The sequence below is a fragment of the Tamandua tetradactyla genome, chromosome 8 (genome assembly GCF_023851605.1).
Source record: "Tamandua tetradactyla isolate mTamTet1 chromosome 8, mTamTet1.pri, whole genome shotgun sequence".
NCBI classification, from domain to species: domain Eukaryota; kingdom Metazoa; phylum Chordata; class Mammalia; order Pilosa; family Myrmecophagidae; genus Tamandua; species Tamandua tetradactyla.
In genome coordinates, this window is record NC_135334.1 from 20,118,847 (window position 1) to 20,143,620 (window position 24,774).

At 36.3% G+C, this 24,774-nt stretch overlaps 1 protein-coding gene and 1 pseudogene across 2 annotated transcripts in view; both read right to left on the reverse strand.

The window, feature by feature from the left end:
- Positions 1-47: 47 nt before the first annotated feature.
- The window catches only part of ARHGEF12 (Rho guanine nucleotide exchange factor 12), a 176,762-nt gene continuing 152,035 nt past the window's right edge, over positions 48-24,774 (reverse strand). For both annotated transcript variants that reach the window (XM_077112651.1, XM_077112650.1), the window contains 15 exons: positions 20,367-20,452; positions 16,505-16,630; positions 14,209-14,323; positions 12,604-12,704; positions 9,930-10,007; positions 8,751-8,826; positions 8,080-8,247; positions 6,915-7,002; positions 6,368-6,430; positions 6,155-6,231; positions 5,637-5,870; positions 3,211-3,681; positions 2,034-2,350; positions 1,158-1,227; positions 48-337 (listed from right to left, as the gene is read on the reverse strand). In XM_077112651.1, the coding sequence (XP_076968766.1) occupies positions 327-337; positions 1,158-1,227; positions 2,034-2,350; positions 3,211-3,681; positions 5,637-5,870; positions 6,155-6,231; positions 6,368-6,430; positions 6,915-7,002; positions 8,080-8,247; positions 8,751-8,826; positions 9,930-10,007; positions 12,604-12,704; positions 14,209-14,323; positions 16,505-16,630; positions 20,367-20,452 (2,081 nt within the window). In that variant the 3' untranslated portion in view covers positions 48-326. The remainder of the gene's footprint in view (positions 338-1,157; positions 1,228-2,033; positions 2,351-3,210; positions 3,682-5,636; positions 5,871-6,154; positions 6,232-6,367; positions 6,431-6,914; positions 7,003-8,079; positions 8,248-8,750; positions 8,827-9,929; positions 10,008-12,603; positions 12,705-14,208; positions 14,324-16,504; positions 16,631-20,366; positions 20,453-24,774) is intronic.
- Positions 7,271-7,368, reverse strand: LOC143645392 (U6 spliceosomal RNA; annotated as a pseudogene).

A 24,774-nucleotide genomic window follows, 5' to 3' on the forward strand; every position in this document is an offset into this window, starting at 1 on the left:
CTGATTTCTCTTTAAGTCTACGTACAATTTCATATCCTACACCCAAAGCTCTATACATTTGGTTTTATTCTGAATCAACAGGAATTTTCTGATAGTGGGGAGAGGAGAGTGAGGGAATGCATAATCCCTCAGTGACAGACTAGTGCAGCTGCCAGACTGAAGAACTAGTCCCACTTTGGGCACACTGGGACATGGCTAACCCCAGATGGGTCACAGGCAGATCCTCTGTCACACACTCTCTGTGTCCACACTGGAGCCAGGACGTGGTAATACAAGGCCGATGTTCAAAATCCAACAGCCTTCAGTCACCTCCAGGATACACGGCTCTAACTTTTATCTGAGAAGAATAAAGATATGTGGAGACCAAATTAAGAAGAAAGAACAAATTAATGCTGTAAAGAATGCCTATGAAATATATGGGCACTACTGTATCTTTGTTTCTAAATCAGGACTGCTCTGTCCAAAAGTATGTAAACTAATGAGGACAGAATACTACATTGAACACAAATCCACTTGCAGCAGTCAAGGAGAGGTGCTGCCCTCATCATCAGGGAGACATAGAAGCACTGTAAGACCTGTCGAAGACTAGCCTTCAGCACCAGGGAGGCTTACCAGCCCCAGCACATTAGGCACTAAATCTAAGATTCATCAGGTTTACCACCACTCTGCCTTTTTTTTTTGTATGTTGTGTGGTGGGGTCACATTTCATTATTTTTCCAGGTGAGTATCCCATTATTGCAGCACCATTTGGTGAATTTTTGTTTGCTTGTTTTTTGATTGTTTTGCTTGTTTGTTTTTTTGGGAAGTGCATGGACCAGGAATCAAAACCAGGTCTCCAGCATGGTGAGCGAGAAGTCTACCACTGAACTACCCTTGCACCCCTGCCTTCTGCTTTTGAAAAGGTAAAGAAAGAGAGAAAAGAGGAGATGGCATAGGAACTGACAACTGCAGTTCCTCATAGAGAAGGAAAAGCAGAGTCAGCAGACAACAGTTTCTGCTTGATATATGATGTTTAGAAACATGCAGTTTGTTTTACTTAAAAGGAAAAGAAATGGAATCTAAGAAAGTGTTCATTTTTAAGAATAATAAATCATTTTATTCAATGTACTGTTCAGGCCAGAGGATCCTAGAGTCCAGAATCCACACTTTTCACATACCTGAGTGCTTGTCTGTGAGGGCTGATCCAGTCAGCCTTTGGCAAAGAATGGTGTAACTTTCCTCCACCTTCTGTAAAATAAAACACATGATTTTTCATTTGAACTTCATGAAGAAAAAAAAACTTAGGAAAGAAGGCTTTTAATATTTCAGGTATGAGCTTCCAAATTTCAACATTAAAGTTGTTGGAAAAGGCTAAGAACACTTTTAACTCTGTCCCCAACACTTCCAACTATATGAAGTTCTTATTTATTTAGATGTAATGAAAAAAAATTGGGCTCTATCAGTTGTGTCTACTGAGAGCAAAATTAAGATAGAGTCCTTTTCTTAGAAATCATCACAGATGTCACTTTTGAAATAGTGGCTAATGCAAAAGACATCTTCCACTGAGAAATTTCAAAAATTCCATCATGCCCAGGTTTTTAGATTTTGAGAGTCACCGAAGCCAATTTCTGCTGTAACAGCATTTGGGAAACTACTAACACCACCTAAGGATTCAAAGATAATTAATTAATAGGTTATATGAGCCTACATTCCTAACTACACAGGTCCCATCCCCTACCTTACTTTATTGTTCACATCTTCTCACAGACATCAGCCAAGAATCCCAAATATACTTAGGTTCATAAACTTGAAAATCCATACAGACACCCAGTTTATAGAACTGGTTCTATAATTTTTTTCTATTTTATGATTTATTACCAGATAATGCTGATCTCAGCTTATCCAGATTTATTCATAGATAATGGTCAAAGAAAACACAAAAATTAAGAACCTGAACAAGTTTATTGACATCAGCATTTTAATCATTCTATACTTCCCCTCTGCCAAATGTGTTTCTTATAATCAAGATCTAAGGATGTTGAAATGTGAGGTACCTTTAAGTGTTCAAGGTCAGCCTCTATCTTACGAATGTACTCCATGATCTGGCTTTGTGAATCTGCACAGGAAGAAGGACTCTGGGTCTCAAAACAGGAATCTTCTATAGCACCCCAGTGCTGCTGGATCAGGAATTCTGGGGTAAATGGTGAGTGTGCCCCATCAGAATGGGCATTCTGGGGAGAATGCTGCTCCTGGTGGGCAGAGTTCATAAAGGAAATGCCTGCCATGGATTGCAGTGCAAGGGAGGAAGCAACCTCCTCATCTGTGGAGCTCTCCTGCACTGTTTCATAGCCATCAAGGATCAAATAGTTTCCTATTGATGAGAACAGAACAGATTGACAAGATTAGCACCTCTGTAATCCAATCAGAGAATAGGGATGATATGCTGGGATAACTTTAAAAGCTGTCAAACAAGGAAAAAACTGTTAATTCTCAAATTCTCAAATTTAGTCTTAAATGAATCAAATTTTCTAACTTTAAAGTTAGAAGATTCCCTTGTAATTCTTCAGTAATCTTGTGTTAGGAGCACTTTAAAAGCTGAAAACCACAAAGCCCCTAGATGACCTTACCACGAACTTTCCCTGCCAAATACCTGTTTTGCCTCACCTTCTTGCATTTTCTCCCTCACTCCAGCCAGCAACATCTTGATGTTTCTTAATCATAAAAAAACTTGCTCTTGCCTCACAGTCTTTGCACTGACTCTTCTCTCTGCTGTAACATGCTGCTTCCAGGTATCCACATGGCTTGTGTTGTCACTTCAATCAGGACTCTGCCCAAATATCACTTCATACGACGCCCTCTTCCCTGATCACATGGTCTAAAAGAAAATCTCTCTGTCCCTATTACTCTGTCCCCTTAGTTGGACCTATTTTTCTTCATACTATCTCACTATCTGACATCTATTTATTTAACTATTTACCGTTACTCCTTCCTGTACTAGAACTTAAACTTCATGAGAATATGGATTTTTCTGTGTTTTAGTTTTGCAACACCAGAAATAGGATCTAGCACGGAATAGATTCAATAATTACTTGCTGAATGAAAGAATAAATACTACCCATTCTTACAGTCACACACATAAAGTAATGTTTGGATACCAGAACAACATCCATTTCGGCACACAAGATATTTGACAATGATCAAAATCAAAGTTTAAATATGAAAGGAACTTGCCTGAGATGCGTAAATTAACATCCTTCTCTTCTTTTTTAACTGCTCCATCACCTTCTGATGGATTATCATCACTATGTGCTTCATGGGCATCAAAAAAGTGCTCTCCACTCTCATCAAGACCCCCTTCTGGCTCTGCGGTAGGCATCTCTGGGGTCATAATCATGTGGTCCATTACTAAAATGTTACTTGCCTGGCTATCTTCGGATGCCAGTACCACTAAATCCCGTGGAGCAGAAGATTCAGTAGAAGTCCTTGAACTGCAACAAGCTGAAATGTCACCAGTTCCAGTTCTAAAGGGCATCTGTCCTTCCCCAAGATGAAATGCTTTAATATTTTCAGAGTTCTGGACTCCACTGTCGGTCTGTACCCTTTGAGAGACTGTCCTGTATCTTGGGAAATGTTGCCAGTCTTCCTGAATGCTCTTCTCAGTCAAACCTAGCTGCTGTACCAGCAACTGCTTTAACAAGCCCACTAAAAGATTTAAGAAAGGGGGATGGGGGAAGCACATTCACAACTATAACCTCAGGCAGCCAGAATCAAATTAATTACTAAATTATCAGTTATCTCTAAAAATAAGTTTGTGTTTAATAACAGTCAACATATTCATCTTATACAATTTTTGCTTTGTTTTGAAAAATGAAATAAAGCACCACCTTCTAGCAAATATTTAGCATTAAACTAGAACTGAAACAACCTAAGCTCAATGTTAGAACTCCTAAATAATCAATACCACACCTCTATTTTTTCTTCTGTATAACTGGAATAATACCCCAAAGGTACTTGAGAATCTTGAGAAGCTGTGTTAAACTAGAAAAAAAACCTAAAAGTTCTGCTTTTCTCCAGAAGCAGATACTATATACACAGACAAGGCAGGGCACAGATTCTGTAGATTGTTTTGAAAATAAGAATTAATTTAATTTCAAATGGGCAAAATGTATGCTCTGAAGTCACTCATAAAATGATAAAATTACTAGGACAATGTTAGCCAAACCATCAGAAATCATTAAGATAATGTTATTTAAAGAAAATCTAGAGCAAATCAGGTTTTGAATAACTTGACCATGCCCTATTTTCATTAGATGACTGGCTTAATTTTTATTTTCTGTATTTTTTAGGTAAACAGCTTCCACATAGGTCTGAGTCTTTGGCCCACCTTCTTTCTAATCTACATTCACTTCCTTGGAGATGCTATGTACTCTCCTAGGTTTGGCACACACAAACTCACCTCTCTCTCTAACCTCTCTCCAGTATTCCAGTCCTAAAACTCTAACTTCCTGTTAGCCACTTCCCCCTGAATGCCTTTCCTTTCATTATCTTAATCTCAACGTGTTTTAAACCCCAACCCACAATCTCTGCCAAACAAAAAAAGAAAGTATGTCTGGGGTAAGGGGTTCTTTTCTGATTCTAATTTTTTATAAGAACTCTGATGTTATTCCTGAGTATTCCTTTTACTGTACCACTCACCCAAACAATTCCATTATTTTAAGCATTTCTGACTCCATCATTTTATTTTTATTCTGACACCACCTTCGTCTAACCTCTTAAAAGAGGTTAGAGGTTGGCCTCAAGCCCAAGCTACTGTAACAGCTTACTTAGTAACTGTACCACCTCCCAACCTCTTTCCATTCAAATCCTTAACGCAGTTCTCTGCTAGATTAATCCTTTCATTAGTCATGCTCTAGTTTAAAAATTTTGAATGGTTCTCTACAGCTAGAGCCATGGTTCTCAATTCTTATTCTACCCCAATACACCTGTGACACTCTTATTTGTAACAGAGGCACACTCTATTAGTGATTCTCAACCAGGCTGGGGAGGGAGGGGGCAACTATAAGAACAGCAAGGACCACAAACTCTTGTGTGGGTATGTCTGGGGCAGTGAGGCCATTGTAGAGAATATTATATAAAAAATATGTATAGTTTTAAAAAGCCCTGAAAACCCCGTGATGTGCCACCCTTAAAAGTATATGGAGGATGCAATCAGGTATTCAAGGGTCACACGACAGCTGGCCCAGCCTACTGCAACTCCTTTAACATACTGGTTCTATCACAATTCTGTCAGTAGTCTACTCACTGCTCTCTGGACACCCTCAGATCTGCCTCTGTGCTTTTGGATCAACCACTATTCTTATTTCAATGTCTTCTATTCTTCTACACATTTATCTGAATCTTACCCTTGTTGTCTGATACCTCCTTTCTCTGGTCACCCCAAATGAGCTCAATTTTGACAAGCCTGTATCGTTTGAGAGTTTACTTAAAGAAAAGAGGGGATGGGGGAGTTTCGATCATCTTCCCAAGTAGACTGTAAATTTCCTGAAGGGAGGTATCAGAGCTTACACTTCTTTGGAGTCTCCCTAAATATCTAAACAGTACATTATACAACTCTAGTACTTAATACATATTTGTAATAAGTTTTCAATAAAACTTACAATTCCTTAGTGCATCCAATGCCCATCGTTCTTCTGAGACAGTTAAGTGTGGATCTGGGATTGTAATTTGATAGTTTACTCCAACTTCCTTTAGAGTTCCATCTGCACATTGCTCCTTTGCAAACTGTCTCTCAGCCACAAAGAGATCATCCACTTCCAATTTCCCAGAGGTACTCAGTGAATGAGACTGAGGTTTTGACGAGATTAAGGGAGATTCTAATCCCAAATCTCTGTCTGTTCAATGGCATAGAAAATGTAGAATATATCTTAATAAAATTTGTAACACAAAGCATTCAAACAGCACTTGGAAAAAAAAACCACATGAGCTATAGAGACTACATGTTAAATAAAATAAACAGCAATCAGGGCAGTGTTATTATGGTGTGCAGATGGCTTATAGGTAAGGTTTGTTAAAGAGCTGGTACCAGAACTTTCATAAACCAAGAGGGTTTTTAAGTTTCTTTGCATTTTAATAGATATGTTATATTTTCTCAGGTGCATTTAATGGATAAGTTTACCTGGACTCTGCAGAACAGGGACTGAGATACCATGATGTTCCACTTTTAATTTTGGAGGTTCTTCATCATTGTCTCCTCTACAGGACAAAGAAAATAATTTTTCAACTTCATGAGATGCCTAAACATCATTGCAACAAAATGTAAGAATGATCCATTCCTTTTCTGACCAAAAATACAAAATAATTCCCAGTAAAATGCAGACGGAACACTCACTCGCAAGGCTTTGTGGATTGCTCCTTCACTGATGCAGCCATCTGACAGATTAGGTCCTGCCAGCTGCAGGAAGTTTGAAAAGAACCCAAAACACAAAAGGGAAAGGAAAAAGAAACACCCTTTAAATACACTCTGCAAGCAAAAATATAAACAAACCAAGGTAAAAATAAATAAATTAAAAAAAGAAACACTTTGCCAGAGCATATCTTTATTATGACAATTAAGTAAGGTTTAGGTAGGGCAGTTCTAGCAACATTAAGTAGGGATTCAAAAACAATACTTAAAAGAAAAACCTTACAGATACTCTCCCCAGCAAAAGCCTTGACACTTTTGAGATTTTTTTTAGAAAAAAACACTTAATAGAATAGAATAAAAATAAAAGATCAATCTAAACAAGTTCCTAAAAGAATATCTCTAAAAGAATATAGAAGCAATTTCTATATAGTTTTTGGTTTTCAAAGTCCCATTACAAAAATAGTTAAATTTGTGGAATATTATACTTCAGATAATAAAATGTTAGAGCAAAGTAGTCATCTCTAATACTTACACAGTCTTCTCAGAAACTGTCTGTGCTACCAGCTCATAAATTTGGGCTCCATTGTCTGACATGGAGATGACAAATAAAGCTTTGTTATCTGGGGAGGAGAAGGGAGGAAAAGACAAAAATTATTCTAACATCATGATCTAGAGAGGCAATATTCCGCAACTTAATCTTGATAAAAGTTGTGCATTCTGTAAACATGTGTTTACTCTGTAAAAATTTGCCAAAATTTGTATAATTTACTGTATATATTTTTTAATTCAATTAAACAAAGAATATAAATACTAACACTGATCCCCTAGCAATTTATCAAAAACAAGATGATGTCAATATATTTAAATTACTATTGGTCTTCTTTTTTTTTTAATATGGAACAATTCACAAATGTGTGTGGCATCCTTGAGCACGGGCCATGCTAATATTGTTCCAATTTTAGTATATGTGCTGCCGAAGCAAGCACACAACTGGTCTTTTTGCATTTAGTTGTTTTTTGTTTTTTGTTTTTTTTTTTACATGGGCAGGCACCGGGAATCGAACCCAGGTCCTTGGGCATGGTAGGCAAGCATTCTTACCTGCTGAGCTACCGTGGCCCCCTGCATTTAGTTTTAACTGCCCTTTTGGTGGGCTGTTAATAATATTCAGAGGGTGCTGGAGAAATGAGATCATAAATTTATCTAGCCATCATGAAATTAATAAGTCTCAAAAGAATTTCATTTTTAGAACAGTTAAAATACAATTTGCCAGCATAAACTGATATCAAAAAAAAAAAAAATACCCACCTCTTCAGTTTCCACTTTATTTTCACTAAATCAAAAAACCTAACAATCTAATGATAGCCTTTTAATGGGATTAACTCCTCATTTACTACCTTTATTGGTATCTGTCACGGAATAAAGACCAATACAATCTGCATAAAGTAATTGGCAAAATTTTTTTTCAAATACAGAAAATCTCACAGAGAATTCAGGCATCCTACATGATTCTGAGGTGCAAAATATTAAGTATTCACTTTCTAAGGAGTAAATAAAATTCACTTAATTTGCATATGAATATAAAAGGGACAAAATTCTATGACCTCTGTGCTACTTAAACAACATTGAGTATCTTATAAGTATCTCAGTGAAATCAACAGTGAATTTGGAAGTGAGTGTTGATCCATGGACATACTCACCTGTTGCCACTTGTCGAACCAACACTGTACTCAATTTAATGACAGGACTAAACGTGTGTTTGCTATCAGCTGTAGATGCCAGAATCTTACTATGACACCTTAACACCAGTCTATCATCCTGCTTTTGTAACAGTACAAGAATATCTTCCAGCAGTAATGTATATAGATCTAGAAATAAAGATTCAGGAAAGGTGATGAAAACAGAAATTAAGATGTGTTTTAGAAACTTTACAATAATTTGACAGTGATTTTGTATCTGTTAAATACAGTGAATTTAAAATTGACCTGTATATTGTCATTTTTATTTCATTTTTCAGTAATTTTTACTGTTTTTCACAGAAGTCTCCCTCTGTAATAGATTAGAAAGTAAAAAAAAAATTTTCTACCACAGATAGCTTGAGATGTACCAGTGGAAAATAAGCTTATAAAAAATCATTAGAATCTAAGAATGATGGAAATAGGACTGAATCATGACTATTCTGCTACGTTCCTGATATTACTAAATAACAGAGGCAGAGATCTTCCATAAATGCACATATAACACAAAGAAGCACTGCTAACTGCTATAATGGAAAATTGTGAATGGTTATCTCTTCTACCTTTGACACAGGAAACTTTCCTATTCTTTTCATTTCTCTACTCTCTCCCAAAATGACAGACATTAGACCTACCAATAGATTTATCTCTATTCACCTTCCAAACCAATGGCCCTTCATGAATCATCTTCCTTTTTGTTAAATCCAAATTCTGCCAAAATGAAGAGATTTATCCACAAATTATTTCCAAGCACTCAATGAGATAATATTTCATAGAATTTAGTTTCTCTTTTCAAGAAATTCTTAATATAAAAGATACCATTTATATTTGCTAGCATTATTGCTGACAATTTTGAAAACAGAATAAAGACCAAGTTAGAGTAATATGCATAAAATTTTCTAAAAAGGAAAAGATATCCTGCAGAAAAATATTCAGGAGCACTGTGTTTCAAATCTCATGTTAAGTAGATTATAAAAGGATATGAAAATGAAGTTACAAAAATTCAATCTATTCCTTAATTTTTCTGTAAATAATCAGATGAAGATGATGTATACACTTGTCATTAAGAGGCCTCTCAGCTCCAAGGTTCTAATTCCAAAGGAACACCATTCATCATGAAAAGCCTAGATACTACTCAGGCTTGCTCTATATATCAATTACTCATTAGTAAGAGAATCATCTTTTAGTATAAGTAGCTCTAGAAAAATCTCATTCTCTGGAAGTTAAAAGCCAAAGAACATCACATCAGCATGTTCTTTGACAGACTGTTATATATGATCTGAAAATCTATTTTAAACAGCCACCAAATATACCTGCCAAAACATTACCTAGTGTAATAGTTCAAAAAAGTCTTAAAATCATAAAAGGTTATTTAATACAAAAACCTATGTATTATAAGTAGCATTAGTTCATATTTTACTATCATTCCTATAATGGTTTGAGCTTTTGAAGAGCTTCATAGAAAAATAGTTCTCTTGATTTAATCAATAATCTATCAGGTTCCTATGGTAAGCAGTACTACTCTTATTCAAACTATAGAATACAATAAAATAAAATTTAATAATAACTAGTGCTCTGTAGTCTCCCACCAATTCTTGTCCCAAAAAGTTATAGGTCACACCTCTAATGAAAGACTAAAGTAATCTTCACACAGATCAGAGATTTAAAAAGAAGAGAATAAAATCATAAATAGAGACAATCTATGATAACAAGAAATCCTTCAGGTGATGTGTAGTCCCACTGAGATTTTAATTACCTGCCAGGTCTTTAGTAAATTTATTTTATTTTTAAATTATGATTAGACCATCTCTCACCCTGAGTTCTTCAACATTTGGGTACTCTGACAGCTTCAGATTGGAGGTGTCAAGGCGACGCTGATAATCTTCTAAGCGCTAAAAATTAGACAGGATGGAGCCAAGGTTACTGTTTTGGTCATCAATGACTTCCCTGTTCCTAAAGTAAATGAGTATTTTTAATCCACATCTCACTGAGCGCTCTGTAACAACTAGACACAGCTGACAACTCATTCTTTCTCAAAGCACCCCCTACCCTAGGCTTTGGTGATATCACACTGCTCTGGTTTTTCTCCTACCTCTCCACGTAATCTTCTTTTCAAATTCACTGCCCTCTAAATACTTCTGTAAATATATAGAAATCTATATATTCTACGTAAATAAAATATGTGTGTATATAAGTATGCTTGCCTCTATGCATGTGCGTGTACATGTATCTTTTTCTTAAAAAAGCAAATGGTAGCATAATATATTCATATACATATTCCTGTGTGTATCACTTATCAATGAATCTTGGAGATTGTTTACAAAAAACAATGTTGCAATAAACAACCTTAAACATGTCTTTGCACATATGTGTACATATATCTGTAGGATAAATTCTTAGAAGAAAAACTGCTGGAACAAAGGGTATATGTATTTTTTTCCCAACATCATAAAAATTCTAAACCTGTAGAAAAGTCTTGATATATATAGTGAACAACCATAAATCTAATCACCTATATTCTACAATTAAGATTGTTTTGGTGTACTATTTATCCATTTATTTATCCCTCTATCCATCTTATTTTTTTGATGCATTTCAAAATAAATTGCAGAATTCACCCCTAAATATTTCAGCACGCATATCATTAACAAGAGTTCAATATAATTATAGTTCTTTAAGCAAAATTTACATACAATGAAATACACATATCTTTAAGTATACCCTTCCATGAGTGCTGACAAATGCATATAACTATGCTACACAAACTCCTATCAAGATATAAAACATTACCATCCACCCCAGAAGATTTTTTCATGTGCCTTCCTCCAATCACTTGCTACCCCTAACATCCCCAGTAGTAACCATTTTGTGATTTTTTTTTCCCCACCATAAATTACTTTGGCCTGTTCTTACATATGTACACTTTGTGTTTGGTTTCTTTCACTTAGCAATGTTGTGTGTATTGGCTAGGAATAATCTATTGCATGACCATACCACAGCTGGTTTATCCATTCTTCTATTGATGAACTCCTGGGTTATTTCCAGTTTGGGGCTATAATGAATAAAGCTGCCATAAACATTCTTGTACATGTCGTTTTGGGACATATATCTTCATTTCTCTCGGGTATATTACTAGGAATAGAACTGCTGGGTAGATGTAGGGGAACGTGCACTTTTAATTTAGATAAATACTGCCAAATTGCCCTCTAATTATATCACTTTATACTCCCAACAGTACGTTTGAAAGTGCTTGTTCTCCAACAGCTTCATCACAGAATTGTCATTATACTCACTTCCTAAGAAACTGCATCCATGTCCATGGATTCGATTAGCCCCTACATGTTCATAATCTTAAAATTAATCATCCACACAGTCTTCTTAGAGCGTATGTTAGTTGTTTACTGTATATCTCCATCTGATATCCCAAAATGAACTCATCATCTTTCCTGCCCTCAAGTTTGGGGCTCTCCCTCTTCTGTTCTGTCCCTGGGATTTATTCTTGAAATCACCTCTCCCTCAAATCCTACTTAAACCAATTCCTGTCTATTTAACCTTCTAAATACTTCCAATTCTTGCACTTCTCTAGCTACCATCAACTCTAGCCTTGACTGTCCCAATACATACTGGGCTATTTTCATCCACACTCTTCCCTTTAATCCATTGTCTATAGCGTAGTAGGAGTGATACTTTTAAAATGAAAATCTGAACACATCACCATGCTTTTCATAATGAATTCCTACTACTCTTAGAATAAAAATCAAAATTTTAGTGTGGTCTACCAGGATCCTGTATGATTTGGCCCTGGTCTCCTTCACCTCATTTCATACCACTCTGACTTTTGCTCTGTGGGCATGAGCTACACTAATCTTTCAGTTCCGCAACCATACCATGCTTCCCTTTTACCTCAAGACTTTGTATATGCTGTTCCCTCTACCTGGAAGACTGCCCCCTTCCATATTCTTTTGGTTCATTTCCACTCATCCTTCAGAGCTGAGCTCAGAAGTCAATTTGAAAGGAAGCATTCTCTGATAGCCACCACCCAATATTCCCAAATCCAAAGTCTATAAATTATACATTCAGAGAATCCTGAGATTCTCTTTCATAGCAGCTATCACAACTGATATCAAATACTTGCACTATAATTTGTTTAATGCCTTGCTATTCCGCTAGAAAACAGACCCAGTAAGAGCAGGTATTATAGACATTTTCTTTATCACTGTATATTCTATGCTCAGTATATGGTGGATGTTCTATAAATATTGGTTGAATGAATAAATGAACAAGAAAACAAGCAGTTAGAAATGATAAAGAAAGTCAAATACAACTCTGTTATTTTATCACAAAATGATCTGGATCCACTTAAAACAGGACTAGTCAACAACTCCTGCATTTTTTAATGACAGTTTCAATTATCTCACAGATTCCAGGTAACACTGTATCAGTATTCTCATTATGTCATCCTGTATCTTCTTGCTTTTCCCTCCTTACCTGCTTGTTTTCTGCCTCCTTGACTGCCTGATTTACATAGTTTAAGATCTGACGACAGTGATCCGCAGCTTTCTTCACCTTCTCTCTTTCTACTGGCCATTCTAAATATGGAGGGGGGGGCGGTTTACGGTGAAATACAAAATGTAAAATGGAGGAAATTAGAAAAGAATATAAAAAAAGAAAAGACATAAATGAGATTTCATTTTATTTCAACAATCATAACATACTAAGACCTTGAATATTTTATACCAAGATAAAGCCCATGACAGAGTTTTAATTAAGGGAGTCTTTGGACAGGTGAGAATTCTCATGGGAGTACTTTAAAATATCAATTCTAATCTTTGAAAAGAAATCGCAATATAGGACCCCAAATCCAGGGAGTGATACTTTACCAAAGTATACTTGATACCAAATATGAGGGACACCATGTTATACAACTCCAGGTGAGCAGGTTCCATCCATCTTGTAAGCTGTATAAATGGTGCTCTCCCCAGAATTTTACAGGGCATAGTCTACATGATGATATGCAGTGAACCTGTTTAGCAATCATTTTTTAATGATAACACTTCAAAATAACCCCAAAATAAGTTTCTTTGAATTTAAGATTATATTTAAAGAAAAAAATAGATTACACAATTTATATCATTAAAAGAAGATGAAATTCACCAAAAGTGTTGGGGCTACAAAGATGTCTATAATGTAAAGAACAGCAAAATCAGAATATTAAAAATTATACTCCTCCAAACAGCCCAACTATATTGAACAGATAAAGTACAAAAACTAGCATGCTTAAATAAAAGCTACTTTTGTTGCGAGGTATTAAAATTTTAAATTTCCCAATTATGCATTTAAATTCTCAGACAGGTCTGGTTGCACAGAATTACTAATAATTATAAGAGCCTAAAGCTCAATTAAAGAAACTCAGATTTACTTTTTTTAAAGTAAACTCAGATTTACATTTTAAAAAAAGAAACTCATTTTAAAAAAGTGACCTGAGTTTTTTTTTAAAAAGTAAACTCAGATTTACTATTTTTTGTAAAGAAACCCAGATTTACTCAATTAAAGAAACTCAGATTTATTCTATTTCAAAACAGGAGTTAAAACTTAATGCGTTGGTGGGGTTTAATAAAAATACACAGATATAGAAAATAACTCTTCTACTCAGATTCTTTAAATCAAATATGTATGCTAAGAATGAGGATCAGCAAACTTTTCTGTAAAGGGTCAAATAACTATTTTATATTTTGAAAGCCGTATGGTCTTGGTTGCAACTACTCAACTCTGCTGTTATAGTATAAAAGAAGTCAGAGAGAATACATGAACAAATGAGCATGCTTATGTTTCAATAAAACTTTATTTACAAAAATAGGTGACCTGCCAGATTTGGTCCAAGAACCATATTTTGCCAAACACTGTGCTAGAGTTACTAATGGGGTATATTAAACCAAGTAGCCTGAAGAATACTGTTGTGTCATGTTAGAAAATTTTGTCATGTTATTTGGAAAACCAATGTGCTGGCACCAGAATGCCTGGAAATATTATTTAGCAGGACATGGGTTCTTCATTGTTTTTCCTGAGCTTTTTATTTCAGTGAGAATGCTGTACCTGTGTATTTGGCAATGTTATCCAATAGAAGAGGATATTTAGTAAGCCTCTGCATTTGGGTGGGAATGATATCCTTCAGCTGCAGACGACGACACAGTGGATTACTCTCAGCATCCTAGAATTAGAGTGAAATAGGTAAATTTGTAGTTCTTTTTTTTTTCTATGTTTTTTTTTTTTCCTTTTTACATGGGCAGGCACTGGGAATCGAACCCGGGTCCTCGGGCTTGGCAGGCAAGCATTCTTACCTGCTGAGCCACCGTGGCCCGCCCTGTAGTTCTTATTAGGACTATAATTACCTAACACATACCATGTACTTATTCATAAAAGTGTCTATGGCATCACAGTTCTGGTTATTAAATCAAGATTTTAAAAATGCAAAAATGGGGCAGTGCAACAGTGGCTTAGTGGCAGAATTCTCGCCTGCCATACTGGAAACCCGGGTTCCATTCCCAGTGCCTGCCCATGCAAAAATAAAAAAACAAAAAATAAAAAATGCAAAGGTATATGATTGCCACACTGAACTTCCACTTCTACTTTCTTGTTTAATCACAACATGGGGAGGGAGGCTTTTTAAATCACTAAACCAAGGGCTTCTCTGTTTTCTATTTAAGCAAGGACATTTTCCTATGATCAGCATTCTTACCCAGAGTTAGATAGCTAATTTGCTATCTGTTGTTTCAAATAGGCCCTAATCAGTCACTGCTCTGGATTTGCCAACTCATCTATACAAGGGTTCTGCAAACTTCTCTATAAAGGACCAGAGAGTAAATATTTTAAGCTTTACAGGTTATACAATCTCTGTCACAACTACTCAACTATGTTATGTAGCAAAAAGTACCCAGAGATAAAACATACATGAATGGGCATGACTATGTGCAGTAAGCCTAACTCTAAGATGGCTGCCATGATTTCCATTCTCTGGTATACACACCCGTTATAAATCTCTTCCCTTGTGTGTGGGTAGAATGTGCGAATACGATGGGCTCTCATTTCCACGATTAGGTTACTAATCCGTTAACTTTAGTTCATCAAAAGGAAAAAACTGTCCCGGGTGGGCCTGATGGAACCAGAGGGGTCTTTGAAAGAAAGTAAAGTGTCAGAGAAAAGTACTCCTATTGGCCTGAAAGAAAGCAAACATCCATGTTCTGAACTACCCTTGAGGGCCACAAGGCAGAGTTGTGGTGTTCTCTAGGATTTGAGAGCAGTCTCTGGCCAACAACTAGCAAGAAGGGATTCTCAGTTATATAGCTGCAAGGAAACAAGTTCTGCCAATAACCAGTGAGCTTGAAAGAGGATCCTGAGCCTCAGGTGAGAATTACTGCTCCAGCAACACCTTGATTTTTGTCTGGTGACACTCTGAACAGAAGATCCAGTTAAACTGCACCCAGACTCCTAAACCACACAAAACGTGAGCCAATAAATTCGTGATTTATTTATTTTGCATAGGTAGGCACCAGGAATCAAACTCAGGTCTCTGGCATGGCAGGCAAGAAAGAACTCTGAATGCTGAGCCACCATGGCCTGCCCAATTTGTGTTGCTTTAAGTACTACATTGTTGTTAATTTGCTAGGCAGAGATAGAAAGCTAATATACTGTATTCCAATAAAATTTTATTTACTAAACAGGCAACAGGCAGGACATGATCTGTTGGCGTCTAATTTTTACACAATACATACCCAATCATACTAAGCATGATTGCTGTTGTAGTCTTCCATGGGCCTGATATAAACTCAATCTAGTTTTGACAATATTCTTTTAATAGTGTACATGGACCATTTCCTGAAAATATCTTCATGGCACTGGGGATTTCTATGACAAGCTTTTTTTGGTTGTTTTTGTTTTAAAGAAAACAAACAATATAATTAGAACTACCAACAATGGATACCTTAGTTAACCATAGGCATATTTAAATAAACTATCCATATAATCATTGTAAAGCCTGTGTTTGTGCAGTAAGTTTCATAAACCAATTTAAAATTAAGGCAACAAGGAGAAAAAGCTACATATTCAGACAGCAAAGTTCTAAGTTCTAAGTATTAAACACTAACTTAGATACCATCTAATCAGCTGTATGACAAGTATATTAATTCTGACATATATTCTTTATTGTTCACTATTCCAGTATCAATTTTATACCTTCCAGTAATTTAAGAGCTAATGTAGGCCTTCAAAAAAATGCTACATAGATATAATCTTTACCAATGACTTAGTCACAATCACAGTTCCTCCAGTGTTTATTCTATAATTGATACAAAATTCACATTCGTTTTTTTCTTGCATGACTCACTCAACTTACTTGCACAAAAGTCTGGAATCGAGAATCTTTTTTCTGACGAGACTTGATCATTTCCAGGGCAAAAGGTTGGTTACTGCAAAAGGTAGCAGCAGCATGTTTCAACTTCTCTTCTCCTGCTCCACTGAACTGTGCCAAGAATACAAAGACAATAATAGAGAGAAGGGGATACTGAGCTTATATAATGCCAGGCAAAATGATCGACATCCATAATCCTTTTCAACACTGGAATAAGTATTCTCAAGTGACAAAAACATAGACCTGCATATGTAGGTGGAGTATCAATGTTTATCCATTAAAAAAAGGTCTGATCCTGAAAAATCCAGATCTTTTCTGATGCTATTCCAATGTTTTCTTGCTCATAGACTAGCACAATTTGTTACCTTTCAATCTACACTACTTCTAAACTATATACAAAAGTTGATGTTTGAGGAATACGAGACATAAAACACCCAGAAAGTAAGATTAAATTTCCATTTTCTTAGATTCTGACACTTTCAGAAAAACTGTTTTCTAACTGCTCCAGGAAGCAACCCCCTGGGATTCTAGCTTTCTTTCTTACTCCTTGTAAGACCCAGGGCAGGCCATAACTTTTCTGGGTTACAATAAAATTAAATCACTTTTGCTTCACCCAACACAGAGGCTATAGCCAGCTTGGGGGAAATCTGAGTTTATGAACCAGATTTTTTGCTAAAAAATATACTTTTAACAAATACCTCTTATTTTGTCATTTTAAGCTTATGTATGGAATAATTTTAAATTTCCTGATAAAACTCAGGCAAGTGCTTCCTTCATAACAAAGTGTTCAGCTTCTAAGCACAGGTCGGATAAATTATTTTTTTAATTTTTTCTTTAAAGCAGTTTTATTCACACACCATACAATCCATTCAATATGTACAATCAATGCCTCTCAGTTTAATCACAGAGTTGTGCTTTCATCAGCTGTTTTTAAATACTATCTCAACATCTGTAATAATTACTTTATAGTTTACAAAGAGGTTTCCATATACTCTCACGCTTAAAGCCATATTACCAAAAGTTTGAACATGAAGATATTTTTATGAAAAATCCTTTTGAAATGGATTTGTAGATAAATTCAGAATATTTTCCCCTCCAAGTAGAACATATACAAAATAATATTTTCATAGTTACTCCAATGTTGTAGTCTTAATCTAAAATAAATATGATACTCAAAATGTTTAAAGATGAGACTGGTAGCATTTTTGGTATGGTAGTCAGCCTAAACACCACGCAAATACTAAGAGTCTTACAAAAGAAAATAATACTCCTAGTCTCAAACAGATTTCCAGTCATTTTACAAGTAGTGTTAGTGTATATAAGGTCATCTGAAGGGACCAATACATGAACAACACTCCCCAAAACTATTTTTAAAAAATAGAAGGGGGTAAATCTAAAGACCTATTTGATTTTTGCTTTAGGATTTCTGGCCAATGCTTTTCTCTAAATCAATCATTTATAGATAACAATTACAAACCACATTGATTAGTCCATTCTGCTTTTCCTCAGCTTTTTACAGGTATGTCATATTGACCAAGAACGCACTTTTTTTTGCATATCCTAAAAAGTTTTTTTTGTTTCCCTCTGCTCACAGGTTTTTCCACCTTATTTTACCATGTACATTTATGCAGTCCAATGAACTGTGATAAGAGGACAAACTGCACTTTATTACACTATTAATGATGAAGTGTCACTTGATACTTGGTCTTAAACATTATTTATAAGAGATGCAAATTAAATTGTCTAGGAATCAAGACATGATATATATATTTTTAAATTTATTTTGTATTATCAAACCAAAACAACATATAGATATGAACTTTCTTAACATAAATTCTTTGTACAATCAATGGTTCACAATACCATCACATCATAGTATATTCATCACCATTTTTTTTAGAACATTTGCATCACTCCAGAAAAAGAAAAAACTCACACATACCAGACCCCTTACCTCTCCATCTCATTGACCACTAGTATTTCCATCTACTCAATAGATTTTAACCTTTGTTCCCCTATTTTTTTCTAAACCCCTTACCACTCCCTTTCATTGTTCACTAGTATTTCAACCCGCTCAATTTATTTTAACATTTGATCCCCCTATTATTTATTTTTAATCCATACTTTTTACTCATCTGTCAATGTCGTAGATAAAAAGAGCATCAGACACAACGAAGGTTTTCACAATCACATACTCACACTGCGAAAGCTATATCATTATACATTCATCTTCAAGAAACATAGCTACTGGAACACAGCTCTACAGTTTCAGCACTCCCCTCTAGCCTCTCTAATAAACCTTAAACTAAAAAGAGGATATGTATAAAATGCATAAGAATAACCTCCAAGATAACCTCTCGACTCTGTTTGAAATCTCTCAGCCACTGACACTTTATTTTGTCTCATTTCTCTCTTCCCCCTTTCAGTTGAGAAGGTTTGCTCGATCCCTTGATGCTGAGTCCCAGGTCATTCTAGGATTCCCACGTTGCCAGGGAGGTTTACACCCCTGGAAGTCAAGGACATGATATCTTAAATCAATATGACTTACAACCTTTTATTCCAAGTATGACATGGAATTGCTATGTCATATTACAAAACGAAAGGACGATCTTATAAAATTTTCAATTTTCTGTTTCAAGTTGAACAGTGTGCTGTCACACCACTGCTACACAGAGATCAAGAAACAAAATGAGCCACACTATGGTGGAGTAGTCACAGATTAAACTGAACTTTTTAGGGAAGTTAAATCTCCTTAACAACAATAATGCCAAATGGGCCTAGAGTATAAAATGCTTTGGAAAGTTCAATAAATGCAATGTGAAGCTGAATTATGATTCCTCACTCTTGTTAATGAGTCAACTGGCTAAGAAGTCTACTAAGTCATCAGTAGATTCTGGGCACGCTGCCATCACCAATGAAAAGAATAAGACGAAAGTTCCTTTAGTCAATTTTCTAGTTGCAATCTATTAAAAAGTTATAATTGCAGAATTGCCAAAATCTTGCAGCATTTTCTCCAGCAGTGTATATATTGATGTAAGCTTCTGTGGGCATTATCTCAACAGTTCGTGTTCAACCTGGAAGACTGCAAGATCTATACCATAGGCTTTACTACTATTCATAGCCTTAATGATAGTACTACCCTAAAAAGTTTGAGTCACACCTACTTTCCCCTAGGAAGATTTCTATGTTCTGGTTTAGGTTTCCCTGTTGAATGTTCCCATAACAACTTGTACTCTCCCCTTCTTGTAATACTCATTACACTCAAAATCACTAATGGTTGCTTTCCCATTGATTGCAAGCTCCCTGAGGACAAATGCCACGCCTGCTTGGATCACCGCTGTATCCCCAGAACCTGCCCAGAGTGCTTGGCACCAAAATATGTACTAAGAGTCAGACAGGAAGATAAACAGAACCTAACAAACTGCTGCTATATCTTCTGGACTCATTCCTTACACTGTAAATAAGATTAAGCAATTTTTAATTTGCTACTACTCTAATGGTAGGTCTGGATTTATACTATTGCTTAACACTGTATAGTAAGAGTCCTAGATTTAGGATATAGGTGATGATTAAATTTCTACATCAGCTAAATTATTTCTCTCAAGATCCATTTTATTCTAAATTTTTTAAAACACAAAAGACTAGTGTCTTTAATTCAATGAAAGATAACAGTTTGATTGCACACATATTAGAAGACATTAACCAAGAGAATACATACTTTGGACCCTTCTCAGATTTATGTTAGCTTTTCAAAATGAAGAAGATTTGGAAGCATTAGCTACTTAACCATAATTCTGATTATCAATTGTCTATAAGAATATTATAAAGAAATAGAAAATTTCCTTACCCAGGTCAGCAAATCTTCCCCAATATGATCAATAACAGAGGTCTCATTCCTCTTTCTAACAGCCTTCATTTGCTCATTCAATCCAACTAAGAGGAAAAAAAAATTAAGAAAGAACATAAGTAAGCATTCATTTTAGGCTGAGTTACTACCAAGAAGACAAATTTTCAAAGAAAGGATTTTCAGAGCAGTATAGCTGCTTCTAATCTCCAAAACATAAATCTGGATACAATGCCAATACATCTGAATATCTGAGACTTCTATCTGAAAAACAGATAGCAAATCATTAAACAACATTTTTTTGGATACTAGCACACTGCATACAGTATAGTTGCATCAAATATGCATTTAATGTAAATATCTATCTAATGCTCAAAAAGAACTTAAATGTATATAGTGCAGGTAATTCTGTCTGCTGGCCCTCTGACAAAGTGTATGGCCACAGACAATGAATGTAAATAAGCCTGAATTTGTCAATGTAGTCTTATGAAACCTAAGATCACCCACAAAGAAAAGGCACAAATTTTGTGGACAAGAAATGGGAGGTCACAGCATCCCTGAGGAAAATATAAATTGAATAATTAATTACAGATCATAGGAAAATAGGGATTTACAAAGCCAGGAACTCATACTACTGTCTTTAAGCGTCCAAAATGACTACAACCAAGGAAAGTCAGCAAGGCAGAATTTTTATATACTTACTCAAGTGTTCCAAGCAACAAAATAATAAAAGAATTTAATTCTTGAAAATTTTCTCACCATGGGATTACATATAATATATCACTATCTACAAATACATCTATACAAATGTCATTATATGGGATATATATTTTAAAAGATAGATGAACTATAATTAACATGAAATTTAAGGGAATTTTCAAAGTAATTCTGACTGATAATATTTTTTTTTTTTTTTTTTTTTTTTTTTTTTTTTTTAAAGGAAAGACAGAGAGAAGGAAGGAAGGACAGAAGGAAGGAAGGAAGGAAGAAAGGGAAACATCTTTAAACATTTTCTTGTTTTATTGTATTCTGTTTCTCCGTTTTTGTTACATGGGCTGGGGCCGGGGATCGAACCGAGGTCCTCCGGCATAGCAGGCAAGCACCCTGCCCGCTGAGCCACCGCGGCCCGCCCGATAATATTTTTTACCTTACGCACTGATTTTAGACCCTAAGCCCCATGGTTAGCCATTTGTAAACAAAAAGCTGATGGTGGGGAGGAACTTCTGAGAAGATGGCAGAATAGCATAGGCTGAGTTCATCCCCACTCTGTGTAACAACTACAGAAGGACAGAAAAACAACCAGGATGATAGTTCCAGGGTACCAGTGATGAGAGAGGGACTTCTACATTATATAGGGAGGACCTGAATGAAAAAGCAGAGAAATTATGACTGAGAGAATGGGGTGAGTTTATGAGCAATTGGGTTGGGCTGCAACACACAGGCCAGAGCAAAGCCAAAGGAGCTCCTGCACTCCCACACTCTCACTGCCATATCAGCTTGACAGATCTTCCTTCTCATCTCCGCAGCCAGAATCTCCCATGGGGAACCCAGAAACCAGCAGACTTGGTATACCTACACACAGAGACCTTGCTCCTAGGACACAGGTCCTAACCCTACCCCTGAGGCAAACCCTACCACCTGGTTTTGGTGGAGACTGGAAGGTTTTCAGTTTGGGAGGAGTGGAGGACACAGAGCTGAGCAGATCTGACAATTGGACAGCGAAAGAGATTTCCTAGGGACTGCTGCTTGTACTCTTTCTCCACAGAGGCCCAGAGTGCTCACAGCATGCATGAGCAGAGATACAGGGATGCAGGAGCGAGCCACACCATACTCCCAGGCACTCCAGGCTGGCTGTGGGAAGGGGTAGTTGAAATATCCAGTTCCACAGTGCAAGATCATCTCACATGGGAACACGGGGACCACCAGACCCATTGTACCCTCAAGGTCATTCTTCACCAAGGTGCACACTGCCTAACCCCAGCCCCAGGATTAGCACCTTTCAGCATGCATGGAGATCTGCAGCCTTGACTGGCTCTGAATCTGGTTGGGTTCACCTCAGCTGGCTGACATAGTTGAAGTAAGTTGAGCCTGAGTGAAAGAAGTGGCCCAAGAGCACCATCTGCTGGGAAGATGTGGAAAGTGCAGTCTGACAAACTACCTTTCTGCCTAGCTTTTAATAGATCTTCAATTAGAGTTGCACATCCTACCTGAGCTCCTGGCCTTGGTTTGGCAGGGAATTGCTGACAAACCAAGTACAAAAGGAGACCTTCAACACAAACCCAATCAATTACAAAATCTTAGATGAGTGAGGGAAATCAACTTTCAAAAAAATCCTATTAAGATAATCAAATGGCTCAAAGGCAGCAGAATATCACAAAGCACAAGAAGATGCAAGAAAATATGGCCCAGCCAAATGACCACATTAAAGCACTTGGGGAGAAATAGAATTTGGAACAATTAATCAAAGATATTCATACAAATCTCCTACATAAATTCAGTGGGTTGGTTAAATACATAAAGGATATCAAGACAACATCAGAAGCAGTGCACAGGTAGTTCAGTGGTAGAATTCTCAGCTGCCATGCAAGAAACTTGGGTTCGATTCCTGGCCTGTGCACTCAAAAAAAAAATTCAACAAATGGTGCTGTGATAACTGGATATTCACATGGAAAACAATGAAATGTGACCGTGATTTCACAGCATACAAAAAAAAGAGAGAGAGAGAGAGACAACAGAGGAGCATAAAGAATTTGAAAAAATAACTAGAAAAATACCATAAAACTTTTAGAAGAAAATATAGGAAAACATTTTCAAGACCTAGTAATAGGAGATGGGTTCTTAGACCTTACACTCAAATCACAAGCAATGAAAGAAAAAATAGATAAGTGGGAACTCCTCAAATATCAAATGTTTCTGAGACTCAAAGGACTCTGTCAAAAAGGTGAAGAGGCAGCCAACTCAATAGGAGAAAATATTTGGAAGCTATATATATATGATAAGCATTTGATATCCAATATATATATAAAGAAACTCAATAACAAAAGAACAAACAATCTATTCATAAAATGGGCAAAAGACATGAATAGACATTTTTCCAAAGAAGAAATATAAATGGTTAAATGGTACATGAAAAGACGTTCATCTTCATTAGCCATAAGGGAAAGGCACATCAAGCCACAATGAGATATCTCACACCTGCAAGAATGGCTGCCATTAAACAAACAGTAAACTACAAATGTTGGAGAGGATGTGTCAAAATTGAAACACTTATGCACTGCTGGTGGGAATATTTAATGGTAGAGCCACTGCAGAAGACAGCTTGACAATTCCTCAGACTACTAAATATCGAGTTGCCTTATGACCCGGCAATACAACTACTTAGTATATACCCAGAATTGGTGAAAGCAATGTCACAGACAGACATACCCGTACCAATGTTCACAGTGGCATTATTCACAGCCGCCGAAAGATAGTAACAAACCAAGTGTCCATCAACAGATAAGCAGATAAACAAAATGTAGTCTAAGCATATGATGTAACATTATGCAGCAGTAAGAAGAAATGAGGTTCCAAAGCATATGACAACATGGATACCAATTAGCACCACATGGGACCTTTTGACTAGAATGTTTCCATGGAGATGTGACTCACCCCACTGTGGGTGGGACTTTCTGATTAGATGGAGATGTGATCCCGGTCATTCAAGGTGGGCTTTGATTAGTTTACTGGAATCCTCTAAAATAAGAAATGTTTTGGGGAAAGCTCAGACCCCACAGAGATGAAAACATTTGGAGATTGTACTGACAGAGAGAGCAGACACCTAGACACGATGTTTGGAGATGCAGAGCCCAGCAGACATCACCACATGCATTCCCATGACTTGCTAAGCAAGCCAGAACACAGAGTTGTGTCCCAGAGGAGCTAAGTGAAGGCCTACAGATACTTAGAGAGGAAACCACTGGCATCAGAAGCTGGAAGCAATGAAACCAGGAATAAGGACCAGCAGACCCTAACCATATGCTTTCCCATGTGACAGACATCAACCTTTCATGAGTCTAGGTGTCTTTCTCTGGATCCCTTAGTTTGGACATTTTTATGGCCTTAGAACTATAAATGTGACTTAATAAATACCCTTTTTAAAAGCTATTCCATTTCTGGTATATTGCACTCTGGAAGCATTTAGCAAACTAAAACAAAAGGTATATGGGAAAAACTACTTATTGCGTGCTATAGTCTATATTTAGCAGGAATACATCACTAGTACCACAACAATATTAGGGGTACATAATTGGGGGGAGGGCAGAGTAAAAAGGTGAGTTTGTAATTTTCTCTTTGATATGGGCGTGTCTATCTTTTATTTTTCTCTTTGGAGCAATGAAAATTGTCTAAAATTGAGAGTGATGATTATTGT